Here is a 19,067-nt window from a genome sequence, read left to right as displayed (position 1 = left end):
TCCAGAGATTTCCAAAGAGAAGAGACAACGGCCCGTGCAATAAGAAACAATCCTAAAAAAACCGAGGTTATTCTACGAAAGAGCGTTTTCTGCGCAAAAACTGACATACATCCCAGAGTTGAAGCTTTTCTGTACATAGGTAGTACAAATTCCTCTGAGCTCATGTGCAGGGCTGATCGACATTTACTGGAAAAGGTTCATCGAATTTATAGCTGAATGAGGGGGTCACAGCACATAGTAAAAGCAAAGGTTTCATGTACCTGTGCCGCTCACAGATAAGCGATAGTACATCATCTGCCTCAGTGGAAGAATTATCTAAAAATGAAGTGTATTTTTTTCAGATTACTTCATATTTATGTCAAATTAAGAAAATTCCTAAAGTCTAATAAAGGTTCAAGCACCGCAGTCTTATAAATGACATATTGTTTGCTTGTGGAAATGTCCCCTCCGTTTATAACACTTAGTATGCCTCTTTGCTCCCCTTAGTGTTCTGTGACATGTGGTGTTGGAAGAGCCAGCAGACAGGTGGTCTGTTCCAACTACCACCAGCCAGTGGACCAGTCCTTCTGTGACCCAGATGAGAGGCCTGTAACAGAGCAGGAGTGTGCTGCTTCTCCCTGCCCCTCCGTCTACAACCGTCAGCCCATTTACGACCAGCCATATGGATATCCTCAGGATCCGAGACGTCATCCGGGGCACAGTAGCTGGAATGTCCCCTCGGCAGACAACCAGTGGAGGACCGGACCCTGGGGCGCAGTATGTTCAGCATATAGAGCATGTTTTAAGAAAACGCTGTTCCCAGGAAAATGCTGTCTAGGGAGTGGGAAGAAGTCCCCCAAAATATGTGATTCATTTTAGAGTGATATTATTAACTGGCACGCAAAAATGTTGACATATTTTAACGTAGGAGCAGCATGGTATGTGGCATCCTGCATCTATCATACAGGCTATGCATGTATAATGTGTTGTTGAGGAGCATCTGTGTGTGTGTGTGTGTGTGTGTCTGTAAACACATTCTTGTGAACGCATTAACTCAGCAGCAGAGGCAGCAGATGTTTTCATTTTCCAGGGCAGAGGGCCATACATGGTAACAGACGAGTGTATGCGGAATGTACAGTACGGTGCGCTGTGTGTACTAACATTCAGCACACTGCTGCTGCGTGTAAAAAAAAAATCGAGGTTATCGCAGGGGTACAGCCTTAATTCTTTGGCTAAAATAAGAACAAGGCTCTCAACGACTTGTGTGTGGGCCCAGGTTGATATTTTGTTCTCTTTTAACCTAGTTTGATGAGAAAAGTTATTTAGGAAGGATCGCCTTTTCCTGCACTGTCGCATTGCTCTTTAGTGAGACCAGCAACCGACGAGCAACTATGCGCATTGGATGAATATTTCTAATGTGATCTAAACCCGCTTGAGAACTAAGTCGGCATCTTTGTGAGAAACAAGTGTTTGCTAACAAGTTGCAGTGCTGTGAAGTTGTCCATCGAGTATCAAAGTGTGACAGAATCCCAGGTGGGCGTTTACAGCTGCCATGTTGGTACCCATATTGATCAGCCGGCAGGTATTTGGTATGTTGCACATTTTCTCTGACACAAAACAACGCTGCCAGAGACGTTCCAGCGAGAAAGAAGGAAGGTGAATTAAAAAAGGTGATGTGAAAAGGTTGATTAGTTGATTTGCAGCCTTTCACCTGTACAGAATTGCACCCAGGTCGGAAAGCTAGTTGCATTAGCTCAGGAAAGCAGTGCTCGTTCTAAAATATTGCTTTTCCGGCTCACTCTGCGTCCTCCCACCACTCACACATAGTGGGAGAGCACCATGTGGGAGGACACGCAGCACTAAATGTTCCCACTCCCATTAACAGAGGGGTTGTGTCATTCTAATTGGATGCAGAGTGTACCGACTGCGTTGGTCAAGGCTGTGTGGTTCCGAAATTTGTTTGATATTCCCTGTTTGGTCTCGCATCCTCTGAAGATAATTGTGAACATAGCGTTTAGACTCATTTATTCGACGCAACGATTGTGTGCTGTGCTGAATGTGTATTCTTTTGGTCGTCCAGAAAAGGAAAGCCATAAAAGGAAGGTTTATAAGGAAGAAGATCCTTAAAAAAAAGTTTTTTATGACAAAATGAACCTGCAGTGAGGCATAAAACACGAGTATTAGACGCAAACTCATCAACCTGAGCTTTCTCAAAGAAATATACACTTTCTTTATGTGTCAGCGAAACGCTAGATAGATTCATATTCGAGCAACTAAAATCAATTTTGAGAAATAAGATGGATTGGGTAAATAAAACTACATTTCGTGCGTGTTCCCCAGTGTTCCAGCACCTGTGCGGGAGGCTTTCAGAGGCGAGTGGTGGTCTGCCAGGACGCCGAAGGGCGCAGCAACAGCTACTGTGATGAGAGGGTTAAACCTGCCGAGTCCAAGAGCTGCGACTCTGGCCCCTGTCCTCTGTGGAACTACGGTGTCTGGGGAGAGGTGAGGTCATATGGAGGGTTACACGCACACCTCTTGTGTTTTACTTTTTTTTTAAGTGTCTTTTCTTTCACTTATGTCATGTAAAAAAAGCTTTTATGTATCAGGACAAGAAACACTCAACTTCACTGTTTTTTCTTAAGGGGATAGTTCGCCTCTTTTGACATGAAGCTGTATGACATCCCATATTAGCCATATCATTTATGAACATTGACTTACCCCCCGCTGCGTCCTGTGAGCCGAGTTCCAGCCTCGTTTTGGCGTTGACGAAGGTAGTCCGGCTAGTTTGCTAGGGTTCTGAAAATAAAGCGTCTTGCTTCTCAAAACAATATGCGTTCAAAAGAGTAATACATTTGCATCACAAAATCGTCCCTCCAGAAAAAGTCCTCACAATCGCTTGGTGCTATTTCTCTCTTCCTTCATATCACTACGGGCTGTGTAAACTATGCAGACCGAAGTGCAGACCGAGCAGTCCCCTGCTTCCGAGCAGTAAACATCGTAACAGGTGCGGCTATCGCTATTTTGGCTGCACGCATTGATATGAAGGGAGGCAAAAATAGCGCCAAGCGATGTGAGGTCTGACTTTTTCTGGAGGGAGGATTTTGTGATGCAAATTATTACTCTTTTGAACGCATGTTGTTTTGAGAAGCAAGACGCTTTATTTTCGGGACCCTAACAAACTAGCCGGACTACCTTCGTGGACGCCAAAACTCGGCCGGAACTCGGCTCACAGGACGCAGCAGGGGATAAGTCAATGTTCATAAATGATATTGCTAATATGATGTCATACAGCTTCATGTCAAAAGAGGCGAACTATCCCTTTAAATAGATAAGAGTCCCAGAGTAGTACATGATGCGTTATTGTTCATCTTAAGACCTGGTAAAGACAAAAGAGGACCAGGCTTCTATTTCAAGCTCCATCCAAAAAACTGGCAGTCATATTGCAGATAAAGCTCACAGAGCTTTTAAAGCCAGTGTAGAATCAAGTCAGAAATAACGAAGGGCCAGTAAAAGAATCCCGAACCCAATTTTTTTTTTCTTTTTTCCCTTTGTTAGTGTACCCAGACCTGTGGGGGAGGAAGGAGGACTCGCTTGGTGGTATGTCAACGACCTAACGGACAGAGGCTTAATGACTACAACTGTGACATCCTGGAAAAGCCGCCTGACATGGAGCAGTGCAACCTGCAGCCCTGCCCAGGCTCTGCCTCCTGGCATCGCCGACCATGGAAGCCGGTACGATAGTACTAACAAATTTTCCTCCAACGCTTATCTTTCCCGCAAAGGGTGGATCACTGTGAGTAGACATGGTGTAGTGACAACACGACTTTTATTTTACGCCTGAAACTGTAGATATTTCTAAAGTGAGTGCTGGGTTCGCCTACTCCAGCCCACCCACACGGGCCCTGTAAAGGCATGGTGCTGATTACAAAAAGAAACAAACAAAAAAAAAAAACAGACAAAAACAATGCTGCTCTGCCTAGGGGATCATTAAAAACACATGGATCCTATTTTGAGTCAAAAAAAATAACAACTTATAAGCCAGGGCAGTGTTGTCCAACAGCGCCTCATATTAATGGAGGCACATCTCTGGAAAATATTTATTTCATACATGAGGCGTGAAGTGAATGATCTTTTCTGTTATTGCTGTCTTCACCCTGTATCTGCAGTACACAAGTGTATATTTGTGTATAAGAGTTAGAATTACGACTTTTATTGAACAGCAACGAAAAGCCTGTCAATGTATTTTGTATATGTATCTTTTGTACAGTATGACTTTATTTTTCAAGTAGATAGTTTTTGTTACTGAATATTTAATATTTCACCGGTGCTCTTGGTCAGGCGTTTCGTATTTCCCTGAACACATCAAAACATCTTTCATTCCCCCTTTTTTTTTTTTTTTTTTTTTTGGCCTTGTTGGCTTGTTTGCGCTCAAGTTGAACGTCGAACGGCTTCATCTCCGTCACGCTGTCACCACCTGGAAAATATCTACTTCGTCACATTTAAAACGAATACGAAGCAACCGAGGACTAAAAAATAAAAAATGTATCCTGAAAATTATATCCAAGAGCTAATTAAAGTTATGTATGTTGAACTGTCAATTATAGAATTATAGAAGAGGTTCTTTCTTTGATATTCAAGAAACTATCTGTACGATGTAATATCCCATAGGAGAAGGATGGCAGGCACGATTATTGTCCGACACCTTTCCATATATAGTTGACATATTTGTGCTACTTTATACACAGTCAAGCCATTGGGCACGAGCCATTTTTAATGTTATTTGTCCCTCGATGTCGTATGTTAGTGTTATAGATCGACTCGATCCTGCCATCACATTTCTGTACGAGAGCGCATCTGTGATTTGATGCGAACATGCATTCACATGAATGACTACAACAGCTTTAAGAGACCATTTCTAGTCACGCAGTGATATTTTGTCACTCTGATAAGGTGCTACTAACTCCTAACACGACCGATGAGTTACCCGTAGTGGGAAGATAACGTTTTGTCACATTTCAAGGCTTAGAATGAATCTATTTATTCTGTTGAGTATAGCGCAGTTCGATGTTAAGCAGCTTGTTGCACATGAACGTGTCGGAGCAGTAAATCAAAACCACTGACAGGTTCTTTTTTTTCCATCTTCCATCATTGGCCGTAAGACAAACCTAAGCACACAGATACCTCCGTTTCATAAAATCATCGGTAATTGTTCTCTTTCTCTTTCCTCGTTTGGGCAGTTTTTGTTTTTCTGTTTCTGAAGGATTTTTTTATTTTTATTTGTTTTTCAGATTAATCTTATTTATTTGTTTACAATAGGTTATTAATTGTTGCAGCTTTAATATTTTTGTTCCAGCTTATGCAACACTTTACTTGAATCATTTGTCTGGCTTGTGCCCTCGGTCTGTACTGTCACGTGACCCTGGCAGCGATACTGCACCTTGGGGGCAACTGAACTCAAATAAAAAAGCTGTTTTTTTTTTTTTACTGACTACATGAAATAGCAAAAAACAAGTCCACAAACTGACGGGAGTGAAAAAAGATATACAAAGATATACGACTCGCTGCTGAAATTGTATTCCAGATGAGCCTGTATTGTTTTTTCATGAAATAGAAACATGTCTCATTTTCGACATTTCACGTTTGATATGTTCTACTGTGAATAATGAAACGTAGGCTCAGGAGATTTCCAAATCCCTGCATCCTGTTTTTTATTAAAAAAGAAACACCATCCGAACTTTTTTGGGAGTACGGTGGTAAATTCTTTTCCTGTTAGCTTTGAGCTTTCGCTCTTAACTTTTTCTGCAGTGACGTGGAGGTGTCCTCCATGGCTAGTCTGCACGATGCTCAAAACTCTTTGACCGCGCTCACCGCAAAGACATGAAAAAGACAGTTGCAGTTGTTTGGCTACGGAAGCCAGCGCGAGGCTGCTTTAAAACTGCGGCAACTGTACAGACTTATCCAGCTGAACGGAGAACTATTATGTCGTATAAAGTCTAATTATGTGCACAACTCTTGCAAACAATTAATAGTCCACTTTAGAATGTCACATGTGAGCTCAGTAAAATACATCCGGATTACCAAGTAAACGATCAAGACGCATATTTCAAGTGAAGTGTTGCATCGAGCTCTGTGTTTATGTTGGTATTCTCCCCAGTTAGGATGTGTGCAGTCTCCCTCTTTGTGTTTTTGCTTCTCTCCCTGTGTCTGTGAAGACTTCCACTACAACCAAGACTCCTCAGCCATGGCAGTTTCACTCCCCCCCCCCCCCCTTTTCTGCTCACCCCCGTGGTGCAAAGTTGCACAAACTCAAGGAGGCAACTCTGCGTTGTTTTTTTCACATTTTGGTTCGTTGTTGTTCATTTTGCTATTTATTTCACTCACATGCAATAATACCTAAATATGTTAAATTAGCTTTTTTTTTTCAATTGTAAAAACTATTAAAGAATCTTAACTGTGACATTTGTGTTGTTTCTCAGTGCAATACCATACTGAAACAAAATACAAGGCTCTGCCACGACAAAACCTTGCTCATTGCTTTGTGCTTCAGAAGGCTAGGAACACATGTAAAGCATTGTTTTCACTGTGTGTGGCGGTACAAGCTGGGATATGATGACACAGTACACAGCAAAATGATAAAACATCGAATATATCATTTATTTCTTTGACATGGGGACATATTTTGTTTCACTGCGGCAATTATTCTTTCATACACGCTGAATTTGTAGTACAATAAACCATGTGCATGGCAGACACGTGTGTGGGTGAGGCGTGCTGCGAACACCTCACGGAAAAGGCCTGACTTGTAGGTCATTATGGTTGTTTTGGTACTTTGCCCTCAATTGACTTCACTCGTCCCTTTCCTTAATTCTTCGAATAATTCATTCTTTGGGGACATACTTAAAATCAGCTTCTATAGGGTACGTAGTGCCTCGCATACCTCGGAGTCTCGTAGTGTGAAAACACCACGGGACTTTTTCCCTGTTACGTTTTCTAACGTTTAATTTTGTAATTTCCCCGGAGAAAACAGACAGTCCAAATCAAACACTGGCGCTGGGTGGCACATCTGTTTACCATTGCATTAATGGAGTTCTCTGTAATGCGTTTGGCAGGAGACCGACAGAGTCTTGCTTTATTTACTACAGCAATAATTGGTATTAATTCATGCTGGCACTTGTTGTTATCCTGAAGAAATCCAAAGACAAGACTTGGAAGACCCCACTATTTAACGGGATATGGAGTTATGATCGGTGAAGTCAAACAGTATATTCAAATAGTGGAGAACTCAACTGCAGGCTTCAAACTACTCATACAGGATTGTACTGCTGGATACGAAACAAAGGAAACCTATAATTTATCAACAGCAGTGACTAACTCACTTTAAATAACTGTAATAATCTGTAAAAAGCAGCTTACGCCACAAGTCATAAACTTGTCTTTTACATCAAATTGTTTTAAGTCAGTTCATAAACCAAAACTTATATATTGGTCTGGTGAAAATATATTTTGCCTCTGTGGTATCTAACAAATGAATAGCTGAATAGAATTTTTTATATATATATTTGGTCATTTAAATTAAACTTTTGTTATAAAGTTACATCGAATATCAAATTTGTTCTTACATACATTATAGTCTCACAGAAGATCTCATATTATAGTTCAATTCCTTCTTTTTGTATGGTTAATTCATCATTGTACAAAACTCATTATCTGGTACACCGTACCTGTTCAATTTATTTGTCTTATCTAAGCTTTGGCTAAGGTCGTGGAAATGAACCTGCTAATAGTGACTACCACACCTACTACAATCCTAAAAATGGTCACAAATTGATTTTCTGATCAATGCAATGGAGAGTAATGGGCATTTATTAACAGGACAGTCTTACAAATCTACAAATGAAGGCTTTTCGTGTCTTTTTTCAATATCTTTACAGTCTGCAGAGTTATGTTTGAGTTTCCTTTTTTTATCTTGCATTGACAGGAAAAAAAAAGAATAATTGTCAAAATTAGATACATTTTCCAAATTGCTGTAATCAAAACATACTTGTCACAAATAAAGAATAATGGGAAGACACAAAAAATTACCATTTTTATTGCACAAATGAAGGATTATTGACACACAGTTCAGGTAAACTATCAGGAATAATGAATGTGTTATTAACTAATTACCTTAGAAGCAGCGCTGATATCGACCAACAATGCAGCTGTGTTTTATACATGGTCAAATAAGGTAACATTTTAGTAATGTATGCCTATTTGTTGCTAACAAAAACATACCGTTTCCTGTCCAGTGTGACTTTCCCATGGAGGGGGGTGTTAGTAGAGTGTCTGCAAGCTAATCATGGCGCTTCAAATGCAATCCACATGCACACCATTGACATACTTGACTTTGACCTCAAGGCACCGGGCAGGAATATTCTCTAAACCTGTCACCTCGAGGTCACTTGCTTGTGACATCGTTGGGCTTGTGTTTCGTGATCCTGCCCATATGTCTGTCATATGTGAGCAATTGAATTAGTGGATGGAAGGTCCCTCGCTTCATCTGTGTTCACAAGTGAGGTTCTTGCCTTAATTCAATTCTACGTTGGTAGATAATGTTTCATTTTGGCCTTTGGGTGAAAGCTAAATGATTCTGTGGCCAACAGATTTTGGCAAACCTTGAAAAAATTGGGAAGTAGAAAACCAGATGCTATTGGATGTTATCTGAAGATTCCAAATATTTGGATGACAGCATGGCTTTCACATCAGGGATGGAAGTCGTTTTAGGACAATCAGCTGGTAAACACAGACACCCGTTAAACATATTGCACACCATTAAGTAGATTTTCCTTACATAGCACTTGGGTAAACATTCTTTTAATATATTGTTTGAGGCTCAGTTAACCAGTGCTATTGATAATAACTTTGTTTGGGCAGTCTTTTTTCCGAAACAGTGACAGAAATGAAGAGAGCAGTCTGTACTGTAGTGAGGGTAGATGTTGTTTTGATGGTGATCGGGAGCAGATGCAGTGTGACAGAATGAGAGAAGACGTAACACCAAAGTCTGGAAACATTTAGTCTGGGCTATCCCAGGCCAAGTGAATGACAGAGGGCATGGCCTTGTTTCGACACAGGTAGAAGTGTCTGCTTTACCCCAACCCATTGATCTACTATTGAAAAGTAATTTTAAGCCTCGAGGAATCACTTCATAGCCTCCATTAAATGTATAATACTCTCATATGAGGCTACAAGGAAACTACCTCAGTCTTGGCAGGGCCTGGTCCTGTCGGGGCCTGTCGACGCTATTAAGTTGATGGAGTGATATGAATATGAGGCAGCTTTTCCCACTCTTAATGAGAAAGACATTGATAGACTGGTGTTAAAGCTTGAGTTCACTAACAGGGACAGCTGTTGATGTGTGGCGTCTCATCTTCTCTAGATGTCAGCGTTTTTTCCATCACAGGTTTCACTGTACTCAAACCGTACTGTTTGAATGAATGTGTTGCACTTCCCTTGTGACTTAGCTACCTGTCAGGTCTGTTTCTGCTTGTTTATCGTCAAAGTCAGCAGGGCCACTGGCTCACAGATGCGATAAAATTCCAGTGTGTCGAAGGCTGTCAGATGAACTATTTATCAAAGTTAGTGTGTCAGGCCCTAAAAGACAGCCGCAGGTGTTTTTTTAACAAAGAATTCAACATTTCATCGGGTGTATCAAAACTATAGCTTTCATGTTTCGACATAAAGACAGTAACAAAAGGTGTTCAAATACAGCTAAATCATTCAGCAGTTTAAAGGTTGTTTTTTTTAAATTGAGGTTGTGTGACGTACTTATGTGCTGTCAGTTCTCAGTAAGAAAATCAACTGCCTAAGCTTGTTTTTTAGTTAAAGAATCACACCTGTCCCTACTTTAAGGCCCAATATGGCTGCCTCTTGCATAGAAAAGTTGTGATAGCTGTAGTAATAAATATTTGTTAGCACTCCTGTCGTGAGTCTTGTTAAATCAGTGGCACACATAGCACAGTCCAAGGTTTTGTTGGTATATACATCACTAAGATGTTATAATGTTCAAAATAGAATGGAATGCTGTGTTATCAGCTTGTATTGTTAATAACTGCTAGCTTGGTCAGTTAGCACAATAGTGAGGAAATCTTACTGGTTTTCCAACTATTAGCTGTCACACACTAGGGTGTGACATGATTTTCAGATCCAATTTCAGAGGCAAATAAAATGTGTCCAGCAGACAGCAGTCAGATCGCTCTCCGTTTGGAGAAGCTGCGAGAGTTGACGGGATGTCAAGCTAGCCGCTACGAAGACTGGGGACAGAATTTTCCCCTATTTAAAACAACTCAGTCACCATAAACTTATAGCACTTTGAGCGAAAACCATATTATGAATTTTTACACTGAACAACTTGTACATCAGTTATTTGTTCTTTTTGTACTATATTTTAGCGGCCAAGTAGCAACACAACAAGCACATTTTTCGATTGTGGACATATAGTGCCAAAGTAAATACCCGTTTAAGCCCAAAGTGAAGCAGCATGCAAATGCGAACTATGGCATTTGCTAAAAAACCAAAAGGTTGACTGTGTTTAAGTTGTTGTTTTTTTCGATGGCGAAAAATCAGCAACTCTTCTTTTCTCATTTTGAGCAGCCGCTAGCTTTGCTCATCGATCTGCTGCCCTGGCCGTTTCACCAAACCGAGAGTGCTCTGACTGCTTTCTTCTACACGTATGATCACTGACTCATCTGAAGTACTTTGCACATCCTACTTAAAAGAAGACAAAAAAAAACAGTGGAGACTATACCTTTAAAATGACCACATAAAAACTGTTGGATGTTACATAGTTGACCCCTGCGTTATGCATGTGAACTTTATGTGCCTCCTCTTAGTCTTTGTTATTTGCCATGGCTTACTCCCTTCCTTACTCTTGTTTGTGGTGGTGTTTTCCTCTGATGGAAGCATTTTCCTATATCTAGAGTACCATGGAACCATGAGTGGACTTGTCTGATCATAGGCTCAAGATTACCAGAGCTCAAAAAAGAAAGGAAAACAGAAAAAAGGACAAAGAAAAACATACTGTCGAAGAAAATGTGGGTGGGAAATGTAGAAACATCGTTGGTCCACAGTGCGATCTGCTCATGAATACCAAAAAGGTTCGAAAAAAAAGTAACAATGGGATAATCTGTCTCTTACATCAGTTGCTTGTGTTTTTCATCTTTTTTTTCCCTATAAATGCAAGGTCAAGGTCCTCCACTTCTGGCTTGGCTGCTATGACAGATTAGAAAAGCAGCTGTGTAACATTCAGCAGGAAGAGCGGATTAGACTTGGATGCTCAGAGTCAAAGGCCACTACTTTACAACTTCACAACTGTTCTGCAGTTTGTGTTTTAAAGTTTTGTCATCAAGAATTTGTGTTTTTTCTCGGATGGTTCTTTCATTTCCCCCAATATTTTAAGCAGTGGTGATTTGCTGGATTTCTGAGTGTAACACAGTCATGGAAAAAGGCGCAGTGGAAAGTTTACACACACGTTTTGTCATTTCATTTTTACTTATGATTGCCATTTGCCAAGGAAATGGTGTTGAAGACTAAGTAAATGCCTCGTCAGCCAGCTGTTTGTTTAAAGGTTCACAGTTGGCAGACACTTAGGCAGGACGTGCGGAACATGCTGTGTAGTTGTCATCAGGAAGAACTTTGCTACAGCTCTTGCGGCTGACAGTCTGTCAAATACTGCAAATATAGAAACAGGAAATTATTTCCAAATCATACAAACACATGAATCCCAGGATTAATAAGATGGGAAAATTAACTTCAGTGTATATATTGCGGTTAGATGCATTTGCATAAACATTTGTTGAAATATGATACAGAAAGGCTTGGATTTTAGTGTGTTTGCTGTGCAGTGTGTGTCTGGGTATCTGTTTGGCCCGATGGATAAAAGATGTCCGACTCCTGACATTCCTCTGCCCCATGACGCCGCTCTTACCAGCTGTTCCCATGCTGATAGCATGTGTCGTGTTGACTTCTGTCCTTTGAAACCTCCCTGCAAAACAAGACCATGAACAGAAGAGTCTAGATGTTCTGTGTCATCTTGATCCCTCTTCTTCTCATCACAAACTTAAATCCTCACACCAGAGAGCATGCTGAAAGCACACACACAACACAGGACACTCTCTTTAAGTACATTCAGTTCCTTACTATCATAATCACGACCTTTGCTTGACAGTATTTCTTGTTTTGTTTTTTTGTCATGAACATGAGTTGCCATTTAGACACATTTGCTAAAAGATACTACATCTCACAGCTTTGATAACACGCAACTCAGGATATAATTCTACACTCCCCTCCCCAGTCTGCACTTGCAAGTTTGTTCTTGCTCTGAGTCAGCACTCAACTCCCTTAAAGACTCTATGTAACTACAGTTACCATATGCTCAGTATTACCATCCTCTTGCATTGTAAGCATGTTGCAATGTGATTGGAATTCGACCTTGACCTCATATTTTAACAGGTAGTCTTACTTACTTAGTACTTGAGACGAAAAAAGAAAAAATCACAGAGATGAAAGATTTTAGGAAGACTTGCCTGCCATGCTAAGAGCAGATTTAGTTTCATATCACAGTTTATGTCAGAAAATCAATGGAAAAATGGAGAAATGAACCTACACTTATCAGAAGAATGCAAGTTTAGGAATTAGTTATCCAAACAGTCAACTTGATGTCGTGAAAGAATGCAAAATAGCGAGAATGGTCCACAACTCTCAAAACTTGTAAATACTTGTAAGGATCAAACAGAAACTACAGGCCTTTGTGACACTTTAGTGCAGAGGACTGCTGGTGTGAGATTCATCCTGCACAATGTGGTCAACAATAATTGTACTTTTCTTTAATACTCCCTTACTTTCCACTGCGCTCTCACCGTTGATTGGTTAGGGTTCGGGAATTTTTTGTCCATGGTTTGGTTCCCTTGTTTCAAAACACATGGCGAGACAATTACAAAAATCTAAATTGTGAAGGCATACAAATTTTTGTTCATTTGTTCTTTTCCTGTTATAGCCCGTGAAGGCTAGTTATTACGTTATCTCACAATTGAAAACAATGGATTGTGAAGCTAATATCCTTTGAGCAGTGGGGTAAATGGATTTATGACACGTTCTCTGGTGAGGCTGGGCTGAAACAGTTGACCTGAGCTAGGTGTCTAGTTATGATTTGGAATAAACTTTCTCTCTGTGAGGCATTACATAGTTTAAACTCATTTGATTTCCACATTGACTTAATGTAGATTCAAACAACAGTCAAGTTTTTTCTTAGACGCTTAACAGGTTCCATTTTGTCTTCTTGGCTTACCTGTACTGAGCGTCCCAGTGGGTGGAGTCATCCTGCGCTATCTTCCGCCTGGTCCTAGACAAAGACATCGATGCACAAAAACAGTATCTCATATCTATGTAATTAGTCAGTAAGATTTTATTCAGGGGAAATCTTTCAAAAACTCCTCAGGCCGTTTCATGCTTTCGTAGCGCAGACGAGGCATGAATTAGTCAGGTTTGGTTTAGCTCTTAATTATGTAATTTGCTTTCCGAACTGCGAAACTCCTTCACATCAAAAGGGCTGGTCTGGAGCCACTAAGTCGAATAATTACGAGCTGCCTCTTTGTATGTATTAAAATATATCAACCACACCTTTCTGCAAGGGATAAAAAAGAAAAGAAACAGTTTCACATAAGCTGTTTTTCTTGGCTGGTTTTCAGCTGCCCAACCTTAAGCGTCTGAGTCATTCCATTTTATGGTAATCCACTTTATACCAAGATGAAGCTCGCCGCATTATATTAGGTTTAAACCACCTAATCATGTGAAATTAATTGCTGGGACAAAGTGGGAGGGCAAATCTATCTCAAGAGCTTATTTTCCCGTGTGACTCCCTCGTATTCCCAACTGTCCTTTTGAATACACCACCTCACCTATATATAGCCAGTATACCATACATAGAGCTTAGATTAAGTAGTATTTCATACCAGTAACAGCACCAGGAATCAAATTCTATTATAATACAGCTTTCCACTTTAGAATCAGGCATCAACTTTCTCTCAAGACAAACAAACATCCGTTGTGAATATCTTAAACTTCTGAGACCACATTTTTCTTTAAGTAAAAGACAGTAGAATTACAGTAGGTTGCCCCTCCTGTAGAGGCTGAGTGTTGAGTCGAACTGTCTTACCTGTAAAGCCCCACAGCCGTAGATCGGCTGAGCTGAGGTCCCCGAGTCCTTGCCCTCGTCTTGCGCTCAGAGATGAAGTCGTCCTCGGGTCCCACGCGCTCTGCCAGCTCTCTTTCCTCTGTGTTACCAGCCCTGATTAACTAATGGCTGACAGATGAGGTTGGCAGGTTAGCGGGAGGAGCACAACTCCATATAACGTCTTTTCTCCCACCGTTAAACTGTAGATATAGTTCAGCTGGGGGGAGTGTAGCCCGTATGGCTGTGATTTTCTTTCCTTCTCTCTTTTTTTTTTCTCCCTTTTTTTTGCCTCCTGCTTTTACAGCAGTGAGGAGGGGCTACCCCCCCCCCCCTCCTCTTCATGCCCTCCCACCTCCAACATGTTTGCCTGTCTCCTCTCTTGTCTGAGGTAGAGGGAGTTCTGTTATCATTTCTGAGTGAATGTGCAGCTAGTGTGTGAATCTGCCATGCTCTTGGCTAGTCACTTCAGCCCTGGCCTCGTCTTTGATGTGCTCCGTCAGCTGAGCCAGCCCTGTGTTTAAAATGCCTTAGTAATTACAATGTGTATGATGCATGTGTGTGCGGTGTTAACCACTGCTGACAGGAAAAAGGCAGGAGGTGGCTTTGTTTAAAAGGGTACTCAAACCTTGTTCGGTAGATTCCCCTCTCTTGGCTTCTCTAAACTGAAAAAAAAGAAGAGGCTGGTTTCTCATTTCCAAATTCTATAGGTCATCGTCTGTGATAAGGTCATCACCGTGAGCATACAGAAACGCTCATGGGGTTATGCAATATTCTGAGATCATAATTAGAGCACAATGCGACATTATGTTTATTATTTGGACTGGAAAATACGCAAAGACAAAAACTGTAACTCTCCTCATCTTGTGTATTTTATTCCAGCACCCCCTTTTTGGAGTGGCTTTGTATCGGGGCGCTCACTCATCAAGCAGAAATAGGCACCCTAATTGCTGTCTGGCCTCACAGGGACCGAAGTCTCTAGAATAATTTCATCAAGCATCTCGGGCCTTTTTCGGAGCTGTCATCAGGGTGTCTGGTTTTTATTCATTATGTTTTCTTCTTTGCTGTCGAGCCCTCCTGGAGTATGTCTAGGTTACTTATTAATACCAGATGATTGTCCCACCGTTGTTTACGGCTTAAATAGTTGGCTGCATTCCATCCGCATGTGTAATGTTTGACAAAAGCTTTTGGTGAAATCCATTTCGGTCATTTAGTTATTTGTATTTGCAGTGTGGTCAGTTGGCCATGTTCGGCAATATGGAAACTGTCAATGGGATTTCTGATTAATGGAGTTTTGTTGCATTGAATGTGATGAAAAAACTTAATCAACAATCATTTCTGTACAGGAATGTGAACAAAAAAAATGAAACAGCAGAAGATTCAGGCAAAAAGATTGGGAAATGTTACCTCTTGGTTCTCGGATTTGATAGAAATGTAGTTTCTGTAACAGTAAGTGCTGTCAGTATCGACACGGAGCCATGAACTGGACTTTGCTAAAAAACGTCTTTTATTTTGTCCCCAACAACCGCTCCCCTCCTCTCTGCTTCCCTTTCCAGTGTTCAGTGAGCTGTGGTCGCGGCATCAAGCAGCGGGAGATAGCCTGTGTTTACCAGAACCAAACCAAAGTGGAGGAGATTCACTGCAGTCATCTGCCTCAGCCGCGGACACAGAAGGCCTGTCGGGCTCGAGGATGTCCCACTTGGAAAGCCAACAGGTGGCGGGAGGTACGTTTGTTTTTCTCGCTGTCTCCTTTGGCTCTGGTAACAGCCCGAGCCGCAAACTGCAGCCTCGCTGCAGAGACTCAAGCACAAACACAGCAGGAACCCGGGGGGGGGGGGGGTTGCAGATGTAGGACATATACAGAGCACCTGTCCAATCACTACTCAGTTTATTCCCATTCAAGCGTAATGCCATATCCTCAAGTGTAAGCTAAACACTGCAGGCATGGTTTGCAAATCTGTTTATACAGTGTTCTTGACATTTGTATTTCAGGTTTATAATATTAAGGCAGAATGTCACGAATCCCTCTGTAGAATAATCGACAGTTTCATGGGAAGCAGGTCTCTTTGAAAACTTTTTTCTTGTCAGACCACACACTGATCACAGTCATACATATCATACAAGCTATCCTAATTAAATATGATAAACACGGAGATCCAGAGGTGCAGCAGGTGTAGCCATATAGACTCACACTGGTTGTTAAGAATGACACAATACAACAAGACTGTCATCTTCCTCGTTTGTTCATGCGGGAATGATTATAATTATACTCACAGAATATGCTAACTCTTGTGATCCTGTAAGCAGCTGCATGCAAATGATCTATACTGGTGTCAATTAAGGTGACGGTGGTGTGGGGGGAATTTTTTTCTTTCTTTAAAGATCATAACCCAATGGAGAAGTTTGGATTTCTATCCCTAAACCAAATAATTTTATTGCCTAAACCTAACCAGGAAGTGACAAAAGTAACTTCCCGTGAATCTTTTTATTGACGGAACGTGAACCAGAAGTTTTTATATAAAAAGGGTGGTATCTCGATGTCGACACTAGGGAATATCGAGGATGCCAAAACATGACAAAACTAGGAAAAGAAAATGCATTCGGCCTCTGTTGAGATCTCTCTGAAGATGTGTGGGGACAAAAGGTCCATGACGACCCACACATCTATCTGCCCCCCTCCACAGAACTCCTGCCACTCCCCGGTGTTTCCACTCTTTAAGGGTGTCCTCCTCCTCTTTTCCTTTTTCTCTCACTCACGTCTGGAAACAATCATCTTACCCCCACATACCACCAGCGACCATGAAATCCTCAGCTAGGGCATAAAGACATGTTTTATATCTTTATATGCATGCATATGACAACTTTGAAACCTTAGCACCCAGTTTCTGTGTTATTCTGCTGTCCTCTTATCCATCTTGGATTTATAATGGGTAGCACTTTAAATGAGCTGCTGGTAAGAGGCGGCTGGGCACTGATCATTATTCTTGTCTCCAAAGACAAAACCATTTTCCTGCGGTTGCTGTTTGTAGGGCTCTACCCGCCCATTCAGAATAAGAATTCAAAAGGCACTTAAAAGACAAGTTCATAACTATAATTTCAAATGTTTCTTTAATTGCTTGTTTTTCGGATATCTGAATCAACCCCCAACAGAAGTGGCAAACAATTTCTTTTTTTTCACGAAGCTCCATTAACTCACATGCATCCATTGATTAGCTATAGCCACTTTTTCCTGATATGCATGGGGCTGAAGGCAGATATATCCTCTACGGGTTAACAATCCATCAAAGAGACAGACGTCTGTGCACACTCTCACTCATGCCCTACTTAGACTCAACAATTAACCTAACTGCACGGCTTTGCACTGAAAGGCCCCCGCCAGCCAGCTGGGTTCAAACCCACAACTTTCTTTCTACGAGGCAAGACATCCCAAAAGGTTAATAAGAAAACCTGATTTTAATTTGGGTCAACTGGCCCTTTAAAGTCCGGGTCTGTTGACTCAATACTGTTGCGAAATTACAAGCACCTCCACTGCCTTTGCAGGAATACAGAATCGGTCAGAATCGTAGCAGTCAACAGTGGCCGGAGTCATTTTAACAGCAGGTTCTATTTTCACGCTACGTATGGTTTTAACACAAGGAATTTCTTTGATTTGAAAGTCAGATTCCTTACGACGTCTTTTGTTCTCTATCCAAACGCATCATTGCAGAATGTGTGGTTGGATATAGAGGGGTCATATCCAACCACACATTGTGCAACGATAGCTCGCAACTGCAGTGTGAACACATCGACACTAACGGATCTGCAAGTTCCGGGAAATTCCACCCGGCTGTATGTTGGGCAGATTTTCTGATGGCGTAAAGTAGCCGAGGCCTGGGACTACCCTGTGAGCTTAAGAGTGGGGCTTACAGAGAAATCAGCCTGATCAGCTCGACTCTTAACGAGTGCTTCGTCAGTATGCAGGTCTGCCTCTCAAAGGACATCAAAGAGATGTCTGAGATAGACGCTAGCGTGATCCCAGATAAGTGCATTGAGCAAGGACATTGAACAGGGCAGATGGTGAGACAGCAGAACAAGTCAGTGAAACAACAAGAAGTGAAAAAAGAAACAACAAAAACAGCACACTTGGTTGCTAAAACTTGGATTGATGCGCAGTTAAATCCACCTTTAGTCAACGCGTGTTATGTGACTTAATAGCTGACATTGGCTAATGTTCAAACAAAGATGGATACTGACGACTCGATGACGTCACACGCTGGTCATAATTTATGGCACTCCTGGTTCGTCAGCACAGAAGCAACAACCAGCAGGAATTAGTTCAAATAAACCGATTTTTTTGTCACCCAAATGGTTTAAGAAAACGTTCCAAACATTTTGAAATCCCTGGGGCATTGTTCAGATTCTTTCAGGATGTAGATTTTGGCCAGGCGGGGGGGCAAAACAAAACAAAAGAAACTGCGATGGTTGATGAGAATTGTGGAGAAAACATCGAGCATGGCCCCTTGCTCACGGGGCCCCGTGAGACGTTCACGCTCACGTTAAAACGAAGCCCATGAGAAAAAGGCCATACACAGTAAAACATGATAGCGGTACTTTCATGCTCTGGGGCTGCTTTGCTCCTGAAGGTACTAAAGATACTGAAGGGACATATGAAAGGAAGGATAACACCAAACAATTTCTGAGGCAACTTAGAGGCCGAGCAAAGAACCAAGGCTGTTCATTTATTTCACAAATCTAGAATGTTTCAATGAATTTGGTAATTTCTTGCTCGAATATTCAGATTATGCTAAATGGGTTCCATGTATTGGCAGTTCCATGTATTATCTATCTGCAATTATTAGTAATTCTGACCAGGACTGCATTAGAATAGCTTTCTTAACTTCTCATG

General features: G+C 41.3%; 1 protein-coding gene and 1 long non-coding RNA gene across 4 annotated transcripts in view; one reads left to right on the top strand and one right to left on the bottom strand.

The window, feature by feature from the left end:
- The window catches only part of LOC142384204 (A disintegrin and metalloproteinase with thrombospondin motifs 20), a 78,927-nt gene that overhangs the window by 51,149 nt on the left and 8,711 nt on the right, over window positions 1–19,067 (top strand). The window contains exons 26-29 of the mRNA XM_075470262.1: window positions 487–756; window positions 2,320–2,481; window positions 3,535–3,711; window positions 15,739–15,906. Coding sequence (XP_075326377.1) covers window positions 487–756; window positions 2,320–2,481; window positions 3,535–3,711; window positions 15,739–15,906 — 777 coding nt within the window. The remainder of the gene's footprint in view (window positions 1–486; window positions 757–2,319; window positions 2,482–3,534; window positions 3,712–15,738; window positions 15,907–19,067) is intronic.
- Window positions 7,843–14,432, bottom strand: LOC142384205 (uncharacterized). 3 transcript variants are annotated; one of them, XR_012770035.1, is made up of 4 exons: window positions 14,168–14,432; window positions 13,301–13,354; window positions 11,942–11,998; window positions 7,843–11,685 (listed from the first exon to the last, which is right to left on the bottom strand). It is a non-coding gene; the product is annotated as an uncharacterized LOC142384205 (long non-coding RNA). The 3 variants fall into 3 exon arrangements; XR_012770034.1 differs by having other exon boundaries at window positions 7,843–12,098; XR_012770033.1 differs by having other exon boundaries at window positions 7,843–11,998.

The sequence above is a fragment of the Odontesthes bonariensis genome, chromosome 7, assembly GCF_027942865.1.
Source record: "Odontesthes bonariensis isolate fOdoBon6 chromosome 7, fOdoBon6.hap1, whole genome shotgun sequence".
Lineage (NCBI taxonomy): Eukaryota > Metazoa > Chordata > Actinopteri > Atheriniformes > Atherinopsidae > Odontesthes > Odontesthes bonariensis.
Note: the sequence above shows the minus strand (reverse complement) of the source record. Positions and strands in the feature narration are given on the sequence as shown.